Source organism: Equus asinus, chromosome 21 (assembly GCF_041296235.1).
Source record: "Equus asinus isolate D_3611 breed Donkey chromosome 21, EquAss-T2T_v2, whole genome shotgun sequence".
NCBI lineage: Eukaryota > Metazoa > Chordata > Mammalia > Perissodactyla > Equidae > Equus > Equus asinus.
This window is the reverse complement of record NC_091810.1, coordinates 15,694,992-15,714,554: the sequence shown is the minus strand read 5'-3', so window position 1 is coordinate 15,714,554 and position 19,563 is coordinate 15,694,992. Positions and strand designations below refer to the sequence as shown.

General features: G+C 36.9%; 1 protein-coding gene across 5 annotated transcripts in view; it reads right to left on the bottom strand.

Moving 5' to 3' along the window:
• Positions 1 to 19,563, bottom strand: part of TMCC1 (transmembrane and coiled-coil domain family 1) — a 252,278-nt gene that overhangs the window by 112,146 nt on the left and 120,569 nt on the right. Inside the window, exon 1 of one of the 5 annotated variants that reach the window (XM_014838430.3) lies at positions 13,400 to 13,694. The exons of the other annotated variants lie outside the window; for them this stretch is intronic. Coding sequence (XP_014693916.2) covers positions 13,400 to 13,438 — 39 coding nt within the window. The 5' untranslated portion in view covers positions 13,439 to 13,694. Of the gene's footprint in view, positions 1 to 13,399; positions 13,695 to 19,563 lie in introns of those variants that run through there. 5 annotated transcript variants of the gene reach the window in all.

The window sequence follows — 19,563 nt, the reverse complement described above, 5'->3', positions numbered from 1 at the left end:
TTGGACATAATTAAACAGAACTTAGTTTTGTCTTTCCCACTAGAATGTAAGCTACTCAAGGAATCTGGCATTTACTACCAAAACAGGAGATACTTCTGTGTTAACGTCCATCGAATTTAACTAAAATCAAAGAGTTATAAGAAACACTGAAATCTTACTTTATATATCTACAAAGTGGGACAATAACATTTGTCCTATCTATTTTATAGGATCAAACTAGGAAGAGATGTGAATGTTTGACTTTTCTTTTTAAGATTTTATTTATTTTTTATTTTTCCTTCTCCCCAAAGCCCCCCAGTACATAGTTGTGGGTCCTTCTAGTTGTGGCATGTGAGATGCTACCTCAGCATGGCCTGATGAGCGGTGCTAAGTCCGTGCCCAGGATCCAAACTGGCGAAACTCTGGGCCACTGAAGCTGAGCACAAACTTAACCACTCGGCCATGGGGTCGGCCCCCAAGTTTGATTTTTCTTGTTGGCAAAAAGAAATCTCCAGGGATTTACTATTTATAAAAAAGCTAAAAATAAAGACTAGGCAAAAGATTAGTTTTGTTGTTGTTGTTACACACAAGGGAAATGATGAAATCACTTCAAAAAGTTAAACGCTAAGATTCCTGTTTGAAAATAAAATACAATGTTCCATGGAATATTACATTCTTAATTCAGGATGGCTCTTATTTTCTTCCATTTTTTTCCAATAATTAATTAATTCATTTACTCAATAAATAGGCACTAAGCATTTACTATATTCTAGGTGCTGGGGATATATCAATAAACAAAACAGACAAAAACTCTCCAAGAGTTTACATTCTTGAGGGGAGGGTGAGTGGGAGGACAGACAAAATAAATTAGCAAATTATATATTAGAATTATAGTGTATTAGCAGGTAATAAATGCTAGGGATAAAAAATAAAGCAAGAGGATATTGTAATTTTCTATTTTAGAGCGCTTAGGGAAGGTCTTACTGAAAAGATGACATTTAAGGAAAGATGTGAGAGCAATGAGCAAGAGCGATGTAGCTATCTGGAGGAAGAGCATCCCAGGCAGAGAGCAAAGTACGTTGCAAAGGTTCTGAGGGAGGAGTACGCTTGGTATGTTCCAGGAAGAACAAAGGGGCCAGTATGGCTAGAGTAGACGAGAAGGGGGAGAACAGAATATGAGATCAGAGAGGTAAACGGCAGACAGATTCTATAGGGCCCTAAAGGCCATGTAAAAGTGAGTGAGAAAGGAAGACACTGGAGGGTTTTGATCATAGGAATTACATTATCTGGTGTAAGTTTTATTAGTATTATTCTGTCTCTTGTGATAAGGATAAACTCTAGTGGGGCAAGAGTGGATGCTCGGAGACTAGTTAGGAGGTTAATGCAATAATACACGTGAAAGAGGATGGTAGCAGAGACCAGAAACAGGCAAATTTTAGATATATTTAAAAGTGGAGCAAAGATCTGCTGATATCCTGGGAGTGAGAAACAGGATTCTGGGTCTGAAGGACAGAGGTACCATTAACTGAGAAGAGGAAGACCAAGTGAACCAGGGAGGGGAGAGGATATCAGAAGCTTAGTTTTAGACATAATAAGTTTGAAATGTCTATTAGACATCCTAATGGAGATGTCAAACAGGCAGCTGAAATGTCTAGAATTCAAGGGAAAGATTAGGACTGGGAATATACATTTGAGAATTGTCAACATACAGATGATATTTAACACTGTAAGAATGGATGAAATCACCAAGGAAGCAGAAAATTGGACTGAGCCTAGGCTATAGCAATATTAATTAAAAGGTCAGGAAAGGAGACTGAGATTGAGTGACTAACAAGGTCAGGGGAAAACCGTGAGTGTGGTATTCTGAAAGCCAAGTGAAGAAAGTGTTCCGCTGAGGATAGAGTGACCAAATGTTGCTGAAAATCAAGATGAGAACTAAGAACTGATCATTGGATTTAGCAACACCAGAGACCTTGGCAAAGCATATGTGGGAGAGCGGCACAGGTGAAATTAACACCACCACCACCAAAGTGATGGTCTATATTTTTTAAGTCTTCAAAGCTGTAGAATTAGAGTGGTACTGATAGACATAATAGTCTCTTTCACTGCTTACTCCTCCTTTGACTCTTACGGGGAACTACTATTACTAGAGTAGAGCAGTTGGAAAAAAGGGAGAGGGGCATCTCTTGGGAAAGTGTGCCATTATCTTTTCTATGACTTTTTAGGCGGCTACTGGGTACCATTTGACTATCATATGAGTGTGGTATGTTATTGCCTTTCTGGTTTTTTATTTGTGGATAGACACAGGAAATATTCGGAAGCCAGTGGTAGAAAGAGCTTCCATTTATCATCTAAAGTGCTATTCATGACAACTCTAAAGGTAGACGACGAAGAGTTGTTTGAAGACTCAGCTAATTTAGAAACCAGAATGGGGAATTCCATTTAGACTGTGTCCCTTAAGATAAGCTATTTCACAGGAGTCTTTTGCCCTTTCCCTTAACTTGAAAAATAGGTAAGGTGGCTCTTGAAGCCACTATATAGATTCAAAACTTTACAAAGTCAAACACAAACATGTTTTTATTGTCAATATGACAGCTGAGTTAGGTTTGTCAAATCTAGTGACAGCTCAAGAATCGTATCACTGTTCTCTTCAGATGAATGAAGTGTGAGTCCTTCTTCTCAGTTTAGCTAGACTCTGAAAGATATCAGATCTCTAATAGTCTCTATATTATCTGAATATCTAAGTGTATTTGCTCATTGAATAACAGAGGAAGGAAATTTCATTAGGATGTTTCTAAGTAGTAATTTTTATGCAGGAGTCTAAACGACAAAACTTATGGAGGAACAATTTTCCAGATCTCAAAGTGTAGGAAAAATGCAGTCAGAACACAGAAAACATTCCAATAGCCAGTATAGCTCTAGCATTTATTTTATGATATTTTTTTCACACAATATAGCACTTATTAAAGGTGGTAGGTTATCACCCCTTGACACAGAGCTTTATTTATAAAAAAGGTAGGAGGGAGTCTCTATTTTCCAACATGTACCCAAACAGAAAAAAAGGACTGAAAGCCACTTTAGTGGCCTCGACTATTTAAAAGTACTTCATTGTTGTAAAATGTGGTTTAGAATATTACATTTAAGAGTTTTAAATACCATTCCAAACATATTCACATTCATTGTTTACTTATTTCTATGAGGTTATAGTAAGAGTAAATATCATTACGCCATTTTAAGATTCAGGAACTGAAGCACAGAGAAATAAAGTGGTTTGTCTAAAATCACACAGAACAGGAGAACTCTGAGTTTCTAATTTCTGGGTTCTTTTCATCACATCAAAAAAAATGAATTTAGAATGTGGATACCTATATATCATTTAAGAACAGAGTGAGGTTGCCAATTTATTGCCATTTCAGATTTTTAGACTTGTCTGATATCTGGAAGGAAGATAACGTTAGCAGAGATTTCACAAATATTTATCTGGTGTCTACTAAGTGGCAAGTCTTATCAGACTTGAGAGTACTCTGCAGCAGAAAGGAGGCTGGATTAGAAGTAGCCTGATGTGGAAATGGTGGCAGTGGTATGGGAAGAGATGAAAGGAAGTAGACAAGGAGACTAGCTGCTTTTTTATTATTCTTATACTCAAATTCATTCATGAAGCAAGCATCTATTTAGCACTTACCAGGTACCAGACACTATTCTATGTTCCTGGATGTAGAAGTGAACAAAATAGATAAATGTCCTTATCATAAGATTTACAACAGGGAGAGGTGGAGGGGGCGCAAAAATCTAAGAAAAATATATATTATATCAAATTATGATAAATACATTGGAGGGGAATAAGAAAAGGAACTGAGAAAAGAGATGAGGAGAGTTGGAGAAAAAGTGTGTGTGTAGGGAGTGGTTTCCTATTTTAAAGAAAACAAGCCAGTCAAAGCCTTGCTGGAAAGGTGACCTTGGAGCTGAGATCTCAACGATATATGAGAGCCATCTATGCAGATATCTGGAGAACTTTACAAGCAGAAGGAAGAGCAAGTACAAATGACCTGAGGCAGAACTGTGGTGCATATGAAAAATAATAAGGAAGGGGTACAGCTCAAGTGGTATGAGTAAAGGAAAACAGTAGTAAGAAATAAAGTAGATGTTCATTTTTATACACAACCTACTACCTCCATTTACTATGTTTCAAGTTCTCTTTAAGTTAGAATATACACAGAATTTATACTATACGCTCTAATATTTCTCAAAGTCCCAATGGTTGGATGGAATCTGAATATTGTGATCAATAACATCATTTCATAAGACTGAAAAGTTAAATAATTGGGGCCGGCCCCGTGGCCGAGTGGTTAAGTTCGCGCGCTCTGCTGCAGGCAGCCCAGTGTTTCGTCGGTTCGAATCCTGGATGCAGACATGGCACTGCTCATCGAGCCACGCTGAGGCGGCATCCCACATGCCACAACTAGAAGGACCCACAACTAAGAGTATACAACTATGTACCGGGGGGCTTTGGGGAGAAAAAGGAAAAAAATTAAAAAATCTTAAAAAAAAAAAATCTGAGGAGGAAAAGTTAAATAATCATTCACCACTAGATACTGAACAGACTGGGTCAGGTTTCCAATGGTGTCCAAAGAGAATTTGTTAATTGAGACCAACTTTTGTGGCTAGTCAAAAAATGAATGGGCAGTTATACTCAGATGTTGTTTGTATCATTTCAAGGTATATCTTCAAATGATTAAAAGACGGAAAAAATGTTAGACAAGTATGTTAAGACTTTGTAGTTAAAATTCCATATACTAAGTGGTAATATTAAACAACCCACATACATTACCTAGAAGAAAGTTGCCTAGATTCACCTCTCTGTTCACTCCACAGAAGTTAAGGCATTTAGGTTGGCAACCCATTACCGTGGTTAAATTTCCCTACAAAAAATACAAACTAACTCTCTGATTTTGAAAGGATGTTCATATCAGAAATCTCTAAAATAAGATACTAAACATGATATGCTTCTCCTTTGCAACAAAATCCTATCTGATGACTTGTCCCCTTCCTGGTATATTGTCCTCTTGTCCTCCCTTCTATAGCAATGATTTGCAAAGGAAGAGGTTCCTCCAGGAGTATGCATCAAACCGGTGAGCGATTTTCCAAGTAATCTACCAAATTACTACCACTTTGAGCTTAAGTTACATTCTCAAGGTATGTTGGGGGTATCTGGAAAGGAAAACTTGAGAACCACTGATCCAAATCCTTTAGATCCAGCTAAAATCCTACTTCCTCTAGAGGGCTTTTCAACCTCACCTCAGGTTCAAAGGAAGAGTTAATTCTCCCCTCAAAATGTACATTACTTATTAATTTCATAGAAATAAAAAGCTTATTTTAGCTTTTTTACCTGTCTTATCTCCCAAGTTATGATGAAATTTTCCTTAAAAGTAAGAGGCGTGTGTTTCATCTAAGAAAAGGAACTTGAGTTTCAATCTATCATGAAATGAAGAAAAATCTGTTTTGTATAAGGTAAAATTTCCATGCTAAGGAATGTCCGTTTTCATTAAAAATGTTCACATTTTCTTCCAAAAAGGAGGTGGTAGAAGAGATGTATATCTTCTCAGTACCCAGACACTAATAAGTGTGTGACTGACTCACTAAGTTCACTTGCTAGTCTCAAATTTAAATTATCCAGAGCTGGCTAGAAATTAAACTCTAAGCCTGTCCATTAAAGTCATTAATTTATTTACTTACTTTTGCAATGAACAACTGTGTAAAATTAGATCCCTCCTGGTCTAAAACTGGATGTTTTCTCTGGTGTTGGCTATCTAAAGTCATTTTTCTTAGGACTCTAACCTGGCCCACACACAACAGATCGTCACATAATTTTATATCTCTAAGGGATCCTAGACAATGCTTTTCAGATGAGAAAGCTTCAGAGAAGTCGAATTACCTGTCCAAAGTCACATAGCCAGTCATGGTTTACTTAATTTCAGTGACAAACAGCTTCTGGATAAATTTTATTAAATGAAAAGGAAAGTTACAAAATGTTTATTATACGTGCTACCTTTGGATTTTGGACACTGCTGTCTTTAAGATGGATTGTTCTCAAACACTAAATTTCCAGTAAAAACAAAGTGATCTGCTGCTTAAAAAATATTTGATGAAACAGACTGAAAGTTAATGGAGAGTTCCTGTGCTATCACAAGGCAAGTTCCATATTTGCATTGTTTTCTTCTTTGTCAACAGGATTCTGTTACAGGTTCATGTGTATAGTGGAGGTTAAGTCCTAACTAACCCCGGGGTGTTGAAAGGAGCAAATGCTTTTCATTTTCTCATGTAAGCTAAAATGATTAAGAACAAATGACAATATTTCATATTATTAAGTATTACACGTAGCTTCCATATACAGATATAACAAGTAAAATGTGTCCCTGCCTTTACACGCCATTCTCAAAATGTGCTTTCAGAATAGTATGGTTAATGTACTCCAAAGACGTTCATTTAAAGAATTTTTAAAGGGTTAGTGATTTTATACTGCAAACTTATAAGTTATACACAAAGATTAACTTCAACTTGTGAATAACGTGGATGGTTAGGAGAAAGTACCAAGCCCAGAATATCATCTTTCAACCATTAACCTTTAAGTAAACTATTTGCAATGGTTTTCACTGAAGAATAATGAGCCCAAAATTCACTTCTACTATTTGAGCTTTTAACACATTTGACTAGGGCTATTATTTTATAAACTGTATGTACATGGTAAACAGTTTTAAAAGTCTCTCTCCCCCTGCCAACCCAAGTCTCCCAGGTCCTCTTTCCAGAGGAGATCAGTGTTACCCATCCAAAGACAGCCTATGTATACACACAAAAGGGCAAGAGAGGCGCGTGTGTGTATTTCAAAGTATTGTTTTAAAGAACAGTCACTCCTTTTCAAAAATACTTGTAGAACGACAGAAGAATGAAAATACCATCACCTTAATTTCTTAATCTAGTGCTTTATAGTTTTCAAAGAACTTTGAAGTATATTAGCTCAATGATCTTCAAAACTAAGAGCCCTTGGTAAAAATATTCCAACTTCAAAGAATCATCTAAATGAGTCATTTAATATAGCCATCTCTCTCAGGAAAATAATACTCAAATCAACACCAAATGACAGTTGTGTACTTAAAAAACAAAAAAGCAACACACTTCCAAGGAGATTTAACTATCTTCTCCTAGTAGCATATTCCACTCTCTTAGATCTACTGTCAATAACTTATTGTTATTTTTAAAATTTAAACTGGCATCAATATCACAAAAATGTTTCAGTGTTATAATATACATATTTCTAAATTAGTTTCTCTATTTTAGCCTATTCTTGTCAATATATTTGAATAGGAAAGTCATTTTCTATTCCTTACCTATTCCCACACCACATCTACAATATATGGAATTGATCTTACTAAGGGGATCATTTCATATAACAGAAGAGCAGCATTAGTCTTCCTATTTTGGTTATGTAACACATCTGAATGATCTTATAATGCTGACGACTCCGTTACCTGATTTAAGTCTCCTAAAAATGGGTTAATTATTAACAGGAAGATGTAACATTTAACTGCTAGCAAAATATAAACACAAAACATTATATTTCCAATATGAAGCCAGCAGATATCTAAAGTAACTTAGAGAAAATTAATTAAATAAAAACAGCATAAAAAACAGGTGGTGTAAATATTTCCATTATTTAAAAGCATCCATCCAGTAGTGACTCCCTTGCCTATGTATCTGAGTTGTTTAATTACATACAATACTACTTCACTCTACCCATATTATACTTATCATTAAAAGAGTTCAAAATACTTTTTTTAATTGTGGTAAAATATATCTAAAGTTTACCATTTTAGCCATCAAATACTTTTAAAAGACCTAATTAATTTACTTAGGATAGAAATGAGAGGTCTGTATTCTTTTCTTTTTTTCTTTTGAGGAAGATTAGCCCTGAGCTAACATCTGCTGCCAATCCTCTTTTTTTTTTTTTTTTGCTGAGGAAGACTGGCCCTGAGCTAACAGCTGTGCCCATCCTCCTCTACTTTATATGTGGGACACCTACCACAGCATGGCTTCCCAAGTGGTGCCATATCTGCACCCAGGATCCAAACCAGCAAACCCCAGGCCACGTAAGCGGAACGTGCGCACTTAACCACTGTACCACTGGGCCGGCCCCCATAGTCTTTTGACTAATAAGAATACATTCACAGACAGATTAAGTCAGTCATGTATATTATCACAGTCATAAACCCAAAAGAAAGCAGGTGGAAACTCAGAGGAAACCACTTTTGAAAAAAAAAAGTTTTTAAGAATGCAAATTATGATCAACACTTCTCTAAATCGTAAATTTCTTAAGCTGATGCCAAACAGATACCAAATAATAGGACACTATCAAATGTAGAAAGTGTAAGAATAACATTTTTAGACAAAAATATTTTCAAGTGTTCTACAGGTCTGGATTAAATGATTTCAATAAAACAAAAGGAGAACGGGGCGGGGGGGGGGGGAATCCCACAACTTCTACTTCTCAGCCATTAATCTCTTTACAGGCCAACCCAAGATATATTGGTATGATTTTTATCTTCTATGTTTTTTCACCATACAAAAAATTTTAATATAGCAAAAGAAAGCTCTCAAACTGAGTAGGAAAGAAATGTGGTATGACTGGAAAAGAATAAAGTTATCACTGACTTTCTGTTATTTTTAAATTATCTTTGATATAGAAAGTGGATTCTGTGTGGCTATACTTGTCCTAAAGAAAGTCACCCTCCCGTGAAATGTGAAAATAAATGTGAAACCCAAACCAAGATAACTATTCAGATCCATATCTGAAAAATTAAAGTTCAAGTTGTTATCTTACGACAAACTGTATGGCATTTATCTTTCATTTTAGAAAGGTCAGAAAATACATGTTCACATTTTCTTACATATGCATAAACAAACAACGGAAGGATACACCAGAAACTGGTTACCTACAGAGGCAGGGATACAAACTAGTTTAAAAGACATGGTTGGAAGCGAGATTGGTTAGGTAATTTTTTATTTTTGAACTATGGAAATGATAACTATTCAAAAGTAAAAAACAAAAACAGTGTAGTATTTTACTGAAATAATCAATTTTAAACAAAGCCTCCTCAGTTTTTATCATATCTGCTAAAAATCTGAAGTTCCTGGAAAATAAGGGGAAAACTGATTTTCTATTACCCATTTAGAAGATGTCGAGGGGAGGAGAGAGCCAGAGTGAGTTAAGACAAGACTTTCTGAATGTCTGACTCACTGTATTTCATCACGTAAAGATTATTATAGAAATTCAAGAGTTAAATTTTTCTCCTTAATAGTTTAAAAAAGTGCAATAAAGAGCCAGCCCCAGTGGTCTAGTGGTTAAGATTTAGAACTCTCATCACTATGGCCTGCCCAGGTTCATTTCTCTGTCAGAGAAGCATACCACTCATCTGTCAGTTATCATACTGTGGCAGCTGTGTTGTTGCTGTGAGGCTGAAAGCTACGCCATCGGTATTTCAAATATCAGCAGATATTTGAACCATGGTGGACAGGTTTCAGCAGAGGTTCCAGACTAAGATAGACTAGGAGTAAGGACCACCTGGCCACTGACTTCTGAAAAAATTGGCCATGAAATCGCTATGAATAGCAGCAGAGCATTGTCTGATATGGTGCCAGAAGGTGAGAGGATGGTGCAAAAAGACCTGGCAGGGTTCCGCTCCACTGTACACACAGTCGAGTCGCTAGGAGTCAGAATCAACTCGATGGCACTAACAACAGTTTAAAGTTCCATGTAAATGCATGCAATTAAGCTTCAACTACATTTAGTATGGCTTTACTAAATCAACTATCTTATTTAAATTGATGCTTCTCTGGCCAAATAAAACAACTTACTTACCAAGTTTGACTGACAAATTTAAACTCCTTCAGATATTAATTTCAGCTCTATGGGAAAGGGCTGTGCTAAGAAAGTTACCCAAGTTATTTACTATACTGTTTTCTACAAGCATGGATAAACATATGGAGAAATATCAGACACCATGATACTGGAATGATTAACACACCAGAAATTTAGGGAGGCAATTGGTATGGGGAAACAGACGGGTATGGAGTTAGACCTAAGTTTGAACTGGACTCTACCTCCTGCTGATCTCAGGCAAATGACTTAAATTCTCTGAACCTGTTTCTTTAATGACAAAAAGAAGCTGATACTATCTAACTTGAAAGGGCATTAGGAGAATTAAGTGAAATATCCACATTAGCTGGTATCAAAACTATTTTGGCTGGCTCATACAAAGGACTTAGGGCAGGAAGAAAATAATCTAAACTGGGAAGGAAAACAGAAAACTTTTCTGGGAGTCAGGTCACTGGGATTTAGTCAAAGAGAATAACTGAGCATCTCTCTTTAAAAATGAAGATTTTTATTTTATCTTATTATTTTTTTTTTTTTGCTGAGAAGACTTGTCCTGAGCTAAAATCTGTTGCCAATGTTCCTCTTGTCACTTGAGGAAGATTCATCCTGAGTTAACATCTGTTGCCAATCTTCCTCTATTTTGCATGAGGGTCACCACCACAGCATGGCCACTGACAAGTGGTGTAGGCCTGCACCCAGGAACCAAACCCAGGTCGCTGAAGTAGAGTGTGCTGAACTTAACTGCTAGGCAATGGGGCTGGCCCCTACTTCAACTACTTCTTAATTTATTTTCTCCTTTTCACTTAGTTCAGATGTAAACATCCATCAGCCTAGAGGAATCATTTGAATATTCTAGGGAAACATCCTGCATAAGTAAACATGACTAGCAAACTTAAGATAAAAAGTATCTAGGGGGCCGGCCCTGTGGCCGAGTGGTTAGTGGTTAAGTTCGCACGCTCTGCTTCGGTGGCCCAGGGATTTGCTGGTTCAGATCCTAGGCACAGACATGGCACCGCTCATCAAGCCATGTTGAGGCAGCATCCCACATGCCACAACTGGAAGGACCCACAACTAAAAATATGCAACTATGTACTGGGGGGCTTTGGGGAAAAAAAGAAAAAAAAAATCTTAAAAAAAAAGATAAAAGGTATCTAAATTAGATACTAGGTTTAAAATCACTGCAAATATTTATAAATATTTTCTTTCAGAAAATTTCCAACAGACTAAAGATGACCACGAGTACTTCTTTTTGTCAATTAGGAAATAGCTTTTAAAATATGAGATCACCTTAATATAACTCTATACTTGTGGAAGATTATTTCTTAGGCAAAAATATTTGTTACTGAAGTTGGAATCATATGAAATTGCCATTTTTCAACTGTTTCTCACGTGCAAAAAACCAATTTCACTTTGAGTGTTGAATGTGTGCCAGAAACACCATATACTGGGGTCTGACAGCTACTCTGTTCTCAGGTAACACGGATTTAGATGAAAAGACAGAGGCACAGTGCATTCGATGCATTAAAAAGAAAAACTTATTGACATAACTCTTCAGTTTCTCCTTCATATTTTAGTGCCACACAGATGAAACAATTAAGAATTTTTTTTTGCAATTCCTCACTGAACATATACTATGTTAAGGGCACTTGATAGAAAACAACTGACCATCCAGTACAGGAGCCAGAAACCACGCTAAAATAGAGCAGAGGGGTGTTAGAAAAAGGAATTAAAAGGGGTTTCTTTGAGTGTTTTTATATAATGTACCTTTTATTTCTTCATGTTATAGAGAAGATGTGCTCCTAAAAGTGTCTTTCTATACAAATAACAGTGATACACACAGTATAGAGTGAAAAGAGTAAAGTTCAAAAAGTCATTGAGAGAGAACTATTGGTAGCAAAATACCTAGAACGTAGTTATATCCTAATTAGAAAATTATCACCTGGCTCTCAACTATTTCAGACACTCTTGTGCAGAAGTCACTGCCCTAAAACAATCTACACATCTTCTGCTTTTTAGATGTACTACATATTTGAAAATAGATGAACTAGAGGTTGCTGGAGAAACAAAAATGATTCTTTTTATTGTTTAGGTGAAATCTGGGAGCTTCCTAGCCTCCCCACCCCCACCTGAAATGCGGAGAAGGGAACCAAGGGAAATTTATTTTAATATTCCTAAAAAGTCCCTGTTAGGTTTGGAGATCCAAGACAAGAGATGAAACTTGACATGGAGATGGAGGTAAGAGCTTTGCTCATTTTTGCTTGAGTGCATACATTCTACACTGAGGTCATCTGTGAGGAACTAAAAGTTTTCCCTTAAAATAAAAACACTTTTCAGGATTTAACAATTCTGACTAACAACCAAAGAAGTGAAAAATGCCTACTGATTTGTTTAACCTTCTCTCTACAGGGAATGAAGTGTAACACAATTTTGCTACCAACTGCTATAATTTTCAAAAAGAGCTTTTTTTTTTCTCCCCCTGCTTTATCTCCCCAAATCCCCCCCGCACATAGTTGTATAGCTTAGTTTCAGGTCCTTCTAGTTGTGGCACGTGGGACACCGCCTCAACGTGGCCTGATGAGCAGTGCCATGTCTGCGTCCAGGATCTGAACCAGCGAAACCCTGAGCCAGCAGAGCACGCGAACTTAATCACTTGGCCACGGGGCCAGCTCCTAAAAAGAGCTTTTAAAGAACAGAATGGTTTGTGAAATAAAGCTCAACTCTCAACATACCTCATTCCAAACTAGTTTCTGCACTTGTTAAAATGAGAGCTCAATGACTGGGTCAAGAGAAGGCTGGCTACTGCCAGGGCTGATTCATAACATCAGCAGTCCCTCTTCAAAGAAGGCTTCGCTTTTTCTTTGTCTTTTTTTTAAGTTTGATATTCTTGGATTGGAAGAACTTTTCCCCCAAAGCTGCAGAAATGAAACCTGTTTTTCAAATAAAATTATGTAAAAATTGATTTGTGAGCCTTCTGGTTACTGTTTTCACACACTCCTTCATTAAGTATGCAAGTATCTTAACACAACCACTCATTTTAATATTTCATGCAAGTCTTGCTTATTTAACTATTTTATGGTAGTTTCCCCCAGTTTAATATTAAATTTTGTATGAAAGCACTGATTCCACAGACCAATAAGGCTTTCTCATCTTGGTCAACAAGCTGCTAGATTAACTGCTAATTAAATATACACTTTTTACCCACTGTTCTCTCTTTCACACACATCTTCCGGAAATTGTATCTGAGAAGCAAACTACAACTTGCTCCAAATTCACAGATGACAGCTCTAGTTTTAGGGGAACAAAATCTGAGGTTGCCAGTGCAGTCAGCCTTAAACCTTTGTGTCTGTGAGAGGAAAGAACAAAAGGCAGCACTTCCTCCCCCAGCCCCTCCTTAGCACTGGAGAAGGCAAGCTTGACAGAACAGTTCTAGAGAAAAAGGAAACCATGCTGAAGCTAGTGAGAGTTTCCCCTAAATAAACACACAAAGCTACCCACCTTGGATAGCTGCCTCCTGAGGCTAAAGCACTGAACCATGGTCACCCTGAGTAATCTTCAGACAAAGCAATCCACGAAGGAAAGGGTTTTTTAAAACACAGCTTCTTGGAAAAGTCGGTAGTAAAACATTTTGAAGACTGTCACAGAAGTCCAAAGAATTTCCCTGAGAGTCTTAGCAAACTTAAAACCACTTCATTGTTCTATCGAGAGATACTGCAAAGCGCACATCGGAGAGGGTGGGCGGACCGAGGCAGGGAGGGGCAGAATCCTGGCGCTGCTTCGCCCAGTGCCAAGCTCTGCTAGCACTTCCTGTGAGTCAGCCGTGAGGGGTCCAGACAGAAGGACCACCCCTTCCCTTTCCACCAAATCATTAGCCCAGGCTGCCGCTGTGGTGCCACCTGAGACTCCAGAGGATGGACCTGATGTTCTGGTCTGTATGGGAGAAGGAGTGGCACACCGGGGTTAGACAGCATCTGCCTCTAATAGAGAACCCGCAACTGCCACAATTCCTCTCAGGCTAAAGCCCTCCCAGTGGAGGGGCCCCTGCAAAGAGCAACACTCCCTTCTCCACCTCCACCTCAGGTAATCCGCTGGGTGAAAGGGTGTGAACACAAGGTGGCCAAAAGCCCCTGACTGTACCAGCTCTACTCAGAGAAGGAAACTCCTCCCAGCTGGGCTCGGCAGGCTTTGTCTAACTCATCGGGAAAGCCTTTCCTCTTATTCACACGGAGGCGGGAGGCATCCTGCCTTGGGAAGGCATGTCAGGTGCAGAGAGGCATACTCCGAGGGTGACTTCAACTTCGTTAGCATGTTAAACAAATTAAAACTGCCTCCTGAGGTGACTGCCCTCTCTCATTAGAACAATGTAATTTAAAAAAATCTCCACACAAAAGGAAGAATTTAGAGTGAATTAATGCAGGTAAAGAGGTATGAAAAATGGCAATTGTGAGGGCAGTTCCAAAGATAAAAAATATTTTGCTATCATTTGCCAGTCTCTTACTATCTATTTGATTCTGCTTCCAGACAACCAATGTAAGGATAAAGATTCATTTTAATGAAACTTTCTACTCCACATGTTCCTCTCCAAATTGTTCATTAATTCTAAATGAATTTAATAACTGGACAGGGCAGAACTTGTTGGCATATATTAATTTTTCCCTACTCCAGTGACTTTCAATTCCCTGTAAGCATGATTACATCTTATGCTACATATAGCCTTTGTTGGAATGAACCTACTGTGTGCAGTTACTGTGTTAGGCATTTCACATCTATTATCCCACTGATTCTCAAATAACCCTGTGAAATACGTATTAATATCTCAACTCTTCATATAAGTAAAGCAGGAATCTTCTTTCTAAAATCGCAATATTATTATGAGTAAACCACATAGTACTACTAATTTTTTTCTTCAGGTGAGAAAAGTGAAGAAATGAATTTGAAAAGATAGATTTTTATGCAATATTCTCAACTATGCCCATATTACACTCTACAAGTTGCCAATTATCACCAAATGTGATGAACAGTTTTTAAAAATTCACCTGAAATATGCTACACACATATTTCACAATACCTTAGGAAGAGTACAAAAGATGTACAGTATCAAATTCAAACCAAGCTCAAAAAAAGTACCCTAACCAAAACGTATACATAAAATTTTTACTCCAAAAACCTTAAATGGAAAAGGATTGAACATATTTAACTAAACATTTTTGTGAAATTCCAAAGCTAAAAAACTTTTAGATCAACAGCTATGATTGAAAGTGAAGACCCCTTCATATCTAGGTTCCGAGTATGCAACATAACCTAATATTTAAACTAACTGATTGAAATTTAATTCCAAATGGAGAGAAGGTTGACAGAGACCCTGAGTTCTGAGTGTTTTTTTGTTTTTAAATAGAAAGAGTACCAGTACCTCCATTTTTCTCCTACACAGAACGAAACCAAGTACTCAGAACACTTCTCCTGGGAATGCAGGAAGAATTAATGAGATGCTGGTGTGGAAATAGTGAAATTTCTTACAGAAAGACATACTGTCTTCAAACATAATCATGAGGTGCTTCTGATATAAGCAACTAGAATCCAAGATCATTGCTATAACATTCTTTCTAACCACTCCCCTACTCCTCAAAAAGAGGAATTAGAAAAAAATGTTAAAAGTCTACAGACTCCAGTTACACATTAAATATTAATCACGAACTGAACAGGGTATAAATCCTCAAGGTTCCAGATATACATAAAAAGTCTTACAGATTAAAAGGATGGTGTCTTTATTGTAGGAGGAACTTACTCATTTTTTGCCTATAAAAATAAAGATGAGGGGCTGTCCCCGTGGCCGAGTGGTTAAGTTCTCGTGCTCCGCTGCCGGCGGGCCAGTGTTTCGTTGGTTCGAATTCTGGGCGTGGACATGGCACTGCTCATCAAACCACACTGAGGCAGCGTCCCACACGCCACAACTAGAAGAACCCACAACGAAGAATATACAACTATGTACTGAGGGGCTTTGGGGAGAAAAAGGGAAAAAAAATAAAATAAAATCTTAAAAAAAAACACAAACAAAAAAATAAATAAAGATGAGGGGCAGGCCTGGTGGCGCAACAGTTAAGTTCGCACATTCCGCTTCACGGCGGCTTGGGGTTTGCCGGTTCAGATCCCGGGTGCAGACATGGGACCACGTGGCAAAAAGCCATGCTGTGGCAGGCATCCCACGTATAAAGTAGAGGAAGATGGGCATGGATGTTAGCTCAGGGCCAGTCTTCCTCAGCAAAAAGAGGAGGATTGGCGGTAGTTAGCTCAGGGCTAATCTTCCTCAAATAAATAAATAAATTTAAATAAATAAATAAATAAAGATAAAACTCTAATTGTTTAAATGCAACAAAACCTGTTAAAAATCATTTGAGTGCACAATTGCAATTCATTCCTTGATAAAAAGACAAAAAAAATGGAAAGATCCTCAATAAACTGAGCTGTTAGGGAAAAGGTTAGAATCTCTAAATTAGATTTATTTTGAGGAGTCTGGCAGCTTTTTGGATGAAAATGGTAGACAAAAACCAAAGGTTACAAAACAATAGCAGGAAAGATAGAAATGCATAGAGAAAAATCAACAGCTCTACAATTATTCTCATCACTCCACGACCCGAATAAACAATGTCACTTTCAGTAGTCTGTGCCTAAAATCCACAACTTATACTCTATGTACAAGCAGACAAGAACTGTCCATAGGATTCTTAATCCTTTTTGGATCATGCGCTCTCTATAAATCTGTTAAAAGCTACGGACCCAGTCACTGGAGTGACATACATGAAATGCATGAATGGACATTCACAATTTTTGATACAATTTCAAATGGTCCATGGATTCCCCTAAAGTTTGTCCACAGACCCCATAATAGGAACTCTTGTTCCCATTACAACTAAAGAGCTGAACACCAATCACTTAGTGGTCTTGTCTTCTGCTTTCCACCAAGGGTAACAGTTCTCAGTAAAACCGGGAAACAGAAAAAAAGCCTACCTTTGACATGTAGGCCCCAGCTCCCAGTATGTTTTCCTTGCTTGTATGGCAAATAATAATCTACTTTTCCAAAGCCACAAATGGTCCTTTTGAAATAGTCTTTTAAGTTTGTTTTAGTTTTTCTTCATTATCATTGTAGAAAAAAGAAAAATATTATTTTATTCTCCTTGTTTTTTCCATTATATGTAACCCACACTAGAGATAACATTAATACTTATCTTACTGTATGTTTTCCTGCACATGCATTAATGTATACATTTTTTTTGTTTTATAAAACTAGAAGTAGACTGTTTTTTGATTTGCTTTATCCCTTAAAAAATATATCAAAAATATCTTGGATGAATACTTACAAAATTTAAATAATCTTCTGAATTTAGGTGGTTTCTATATTCAAAATACTTGTCCCTCCCTTTGCACTAGCTTCATTCTTAAAATTCTCTATAAGCACACTTTTAAATAAATTCAGGGCCAGCCCTGTGGCCGAGTGGTTAAGTTTGCGCATTCTGCTTTGGCAGCCTAGGTTTCGCCCGTTAGGATCCTGGGCGTGGACATGGCACCATTCATCCAGCCATGCTGAGGTGGTGTCCCACATAGCACAACGAGAAGGACCTACAATTAGAATATACAACTATGTACTGGGGAGCTTTGGGGAGAAGAAGAAGAAAAAAAAGAAGATTGGGAACAGATCTTAGCTCAGGTGCCAGTCTTTAAAAAAAAGAAATTTGCCTTTAAAAAAATGAAACAAAATAAACTGATATTAAAGTTGTACTACTGAATATGATATACTATAAACTACACTTTTACAGAGAAGAAAACTAAAGTTCAAAGAGGTTTTTAAACTTGTCCCAAATCAGAGTTGGTATTAGAGTCAAGTCTAGAACCCCAAAAACCCAGATTTCACTACATTGCTTTTTCCATTACATCACGCTTCCTCCTATTTTTAACAATTTAAAATGCACTAAAAAAGAACACTACTTAAGATACTCATGTAGTAAACTTTTTTGTAAACCGAATAATTATTCCATTTTAAAAACTTGAACTTTTACACTTAGTTATGAGTGAGGTTCCCTAAACCCTGGCACACTCGAAGTAATATGCTTATCATTCTTTCCCTTACCTCTTTGGTATTCAGTCTTGTAACAGAGTTATATGAAATAAATCTTATTGTTCAAACATCCTTGTGGGTTTTAACCAGCTTCCTATGATAAGACAGTAGAAGTAACTGCTTAGTGCTAGCTACCAATCAACCAGTAAAACTGTAAACCTTTAACCTTTAATAGTTTTTCATTATGCAACACCATGTAATTTCAGAAAGCCCCCTTTCATTCATGCTAACCATGGATTTATGACACCGGACACTCAATATGGAATGAAACATTCCCTTTACTTAAGGAGGTCACAATCTAATAAGAAAATAGAAAACAACTGTCATAAATGTGGCAAGTGCTATAACAGCAACAATAACATAGCAAGTGATATAATAACAGGGACAGTGGTGGCACAAAGAAGGGAATGATGAACTTTCTGTGGGACAAGAAAAGTCTTAAAGCTTGTTTCATTCCATGCAGTTGAAAAAACACAAGTTAAAGACACAGAGGTGTGAATCAAGTGATAAGCAAAATTTAGTTTTTCCATGCTAACAACGCAACATGTTGTATGCCTAGAGTGTTCAGCGTATTTTTTTGTTTTGGAATAGGATTGTAGATTGTAACAAAATTCAGTTATTCCTCCTTTCCTAATTGCACATGTTTGTTAACTATTTTTCTGTAAACTTCCCAAATGGGAATAGCCCATCATTAACAAATAATAATGTGATAGGTTCTCTCTTTACAGAAGTTATGATTCTTTCAGTTATTATCTGCCTTTAAAGAAGGGAAGAAATCTATTTTCAAAAAGTTCAGTAAACAATGCTGCCAGTTTCAAGATTCCCTGTGGCAATTCAGGCCCCTTAAATGATATGAGATTTGTCTTGCAAAAACGAATTTCTTTTGGGAATCCCACAATAGATAACATACAGACACCACATTTTATTTACCTGAGTACAGATTAAGTAACTTGTGTCATTACAAAACACAAGTATTTAACTTGTGTTATTGTGTTAAGATAGCCTGTGTTATTACAAAACACAAAAACTACTTGTGTTATTTACAAAACTCCAAGCCACTGTCAGTATAAATAACCCTGAAAGTAGTACAATTTATTAAGTAGTAAGAAGTCAAAAGATGTTGATGATCAAAAATTTTGAATATCTTATTGTATTCAATTCCATAACTAACTCATTGTGATCACTGATTTAAGGAGCAGACAACTATGTTAAATAGCATTTTTATTTTGGTGAACTAAACATGATTCTTTCAATATGCTAAATTAAGGTTACCTCCTTATAAATCAGCAGCATTTTGGGGTTTGCATTTATTTCCCCCAAAAAAACTCACGCCATGCATCAGCTGCATATAAAGGAAGGGAAGAGAACGAAGAGGAGAAAAGAGGAGACAGTTTATTATGTGCCTACTAAGTGCCAAACAACTAATATGATTATTGTTTACTATGTTGCAAAGAACATCCAGCAATTGCATATACCAAACATTTAAACACTATAAAATCAAGTCCTTAAAACAGTTTACAAGGTGTTTTATGTGCTGGTCTCTGCTTTCCCT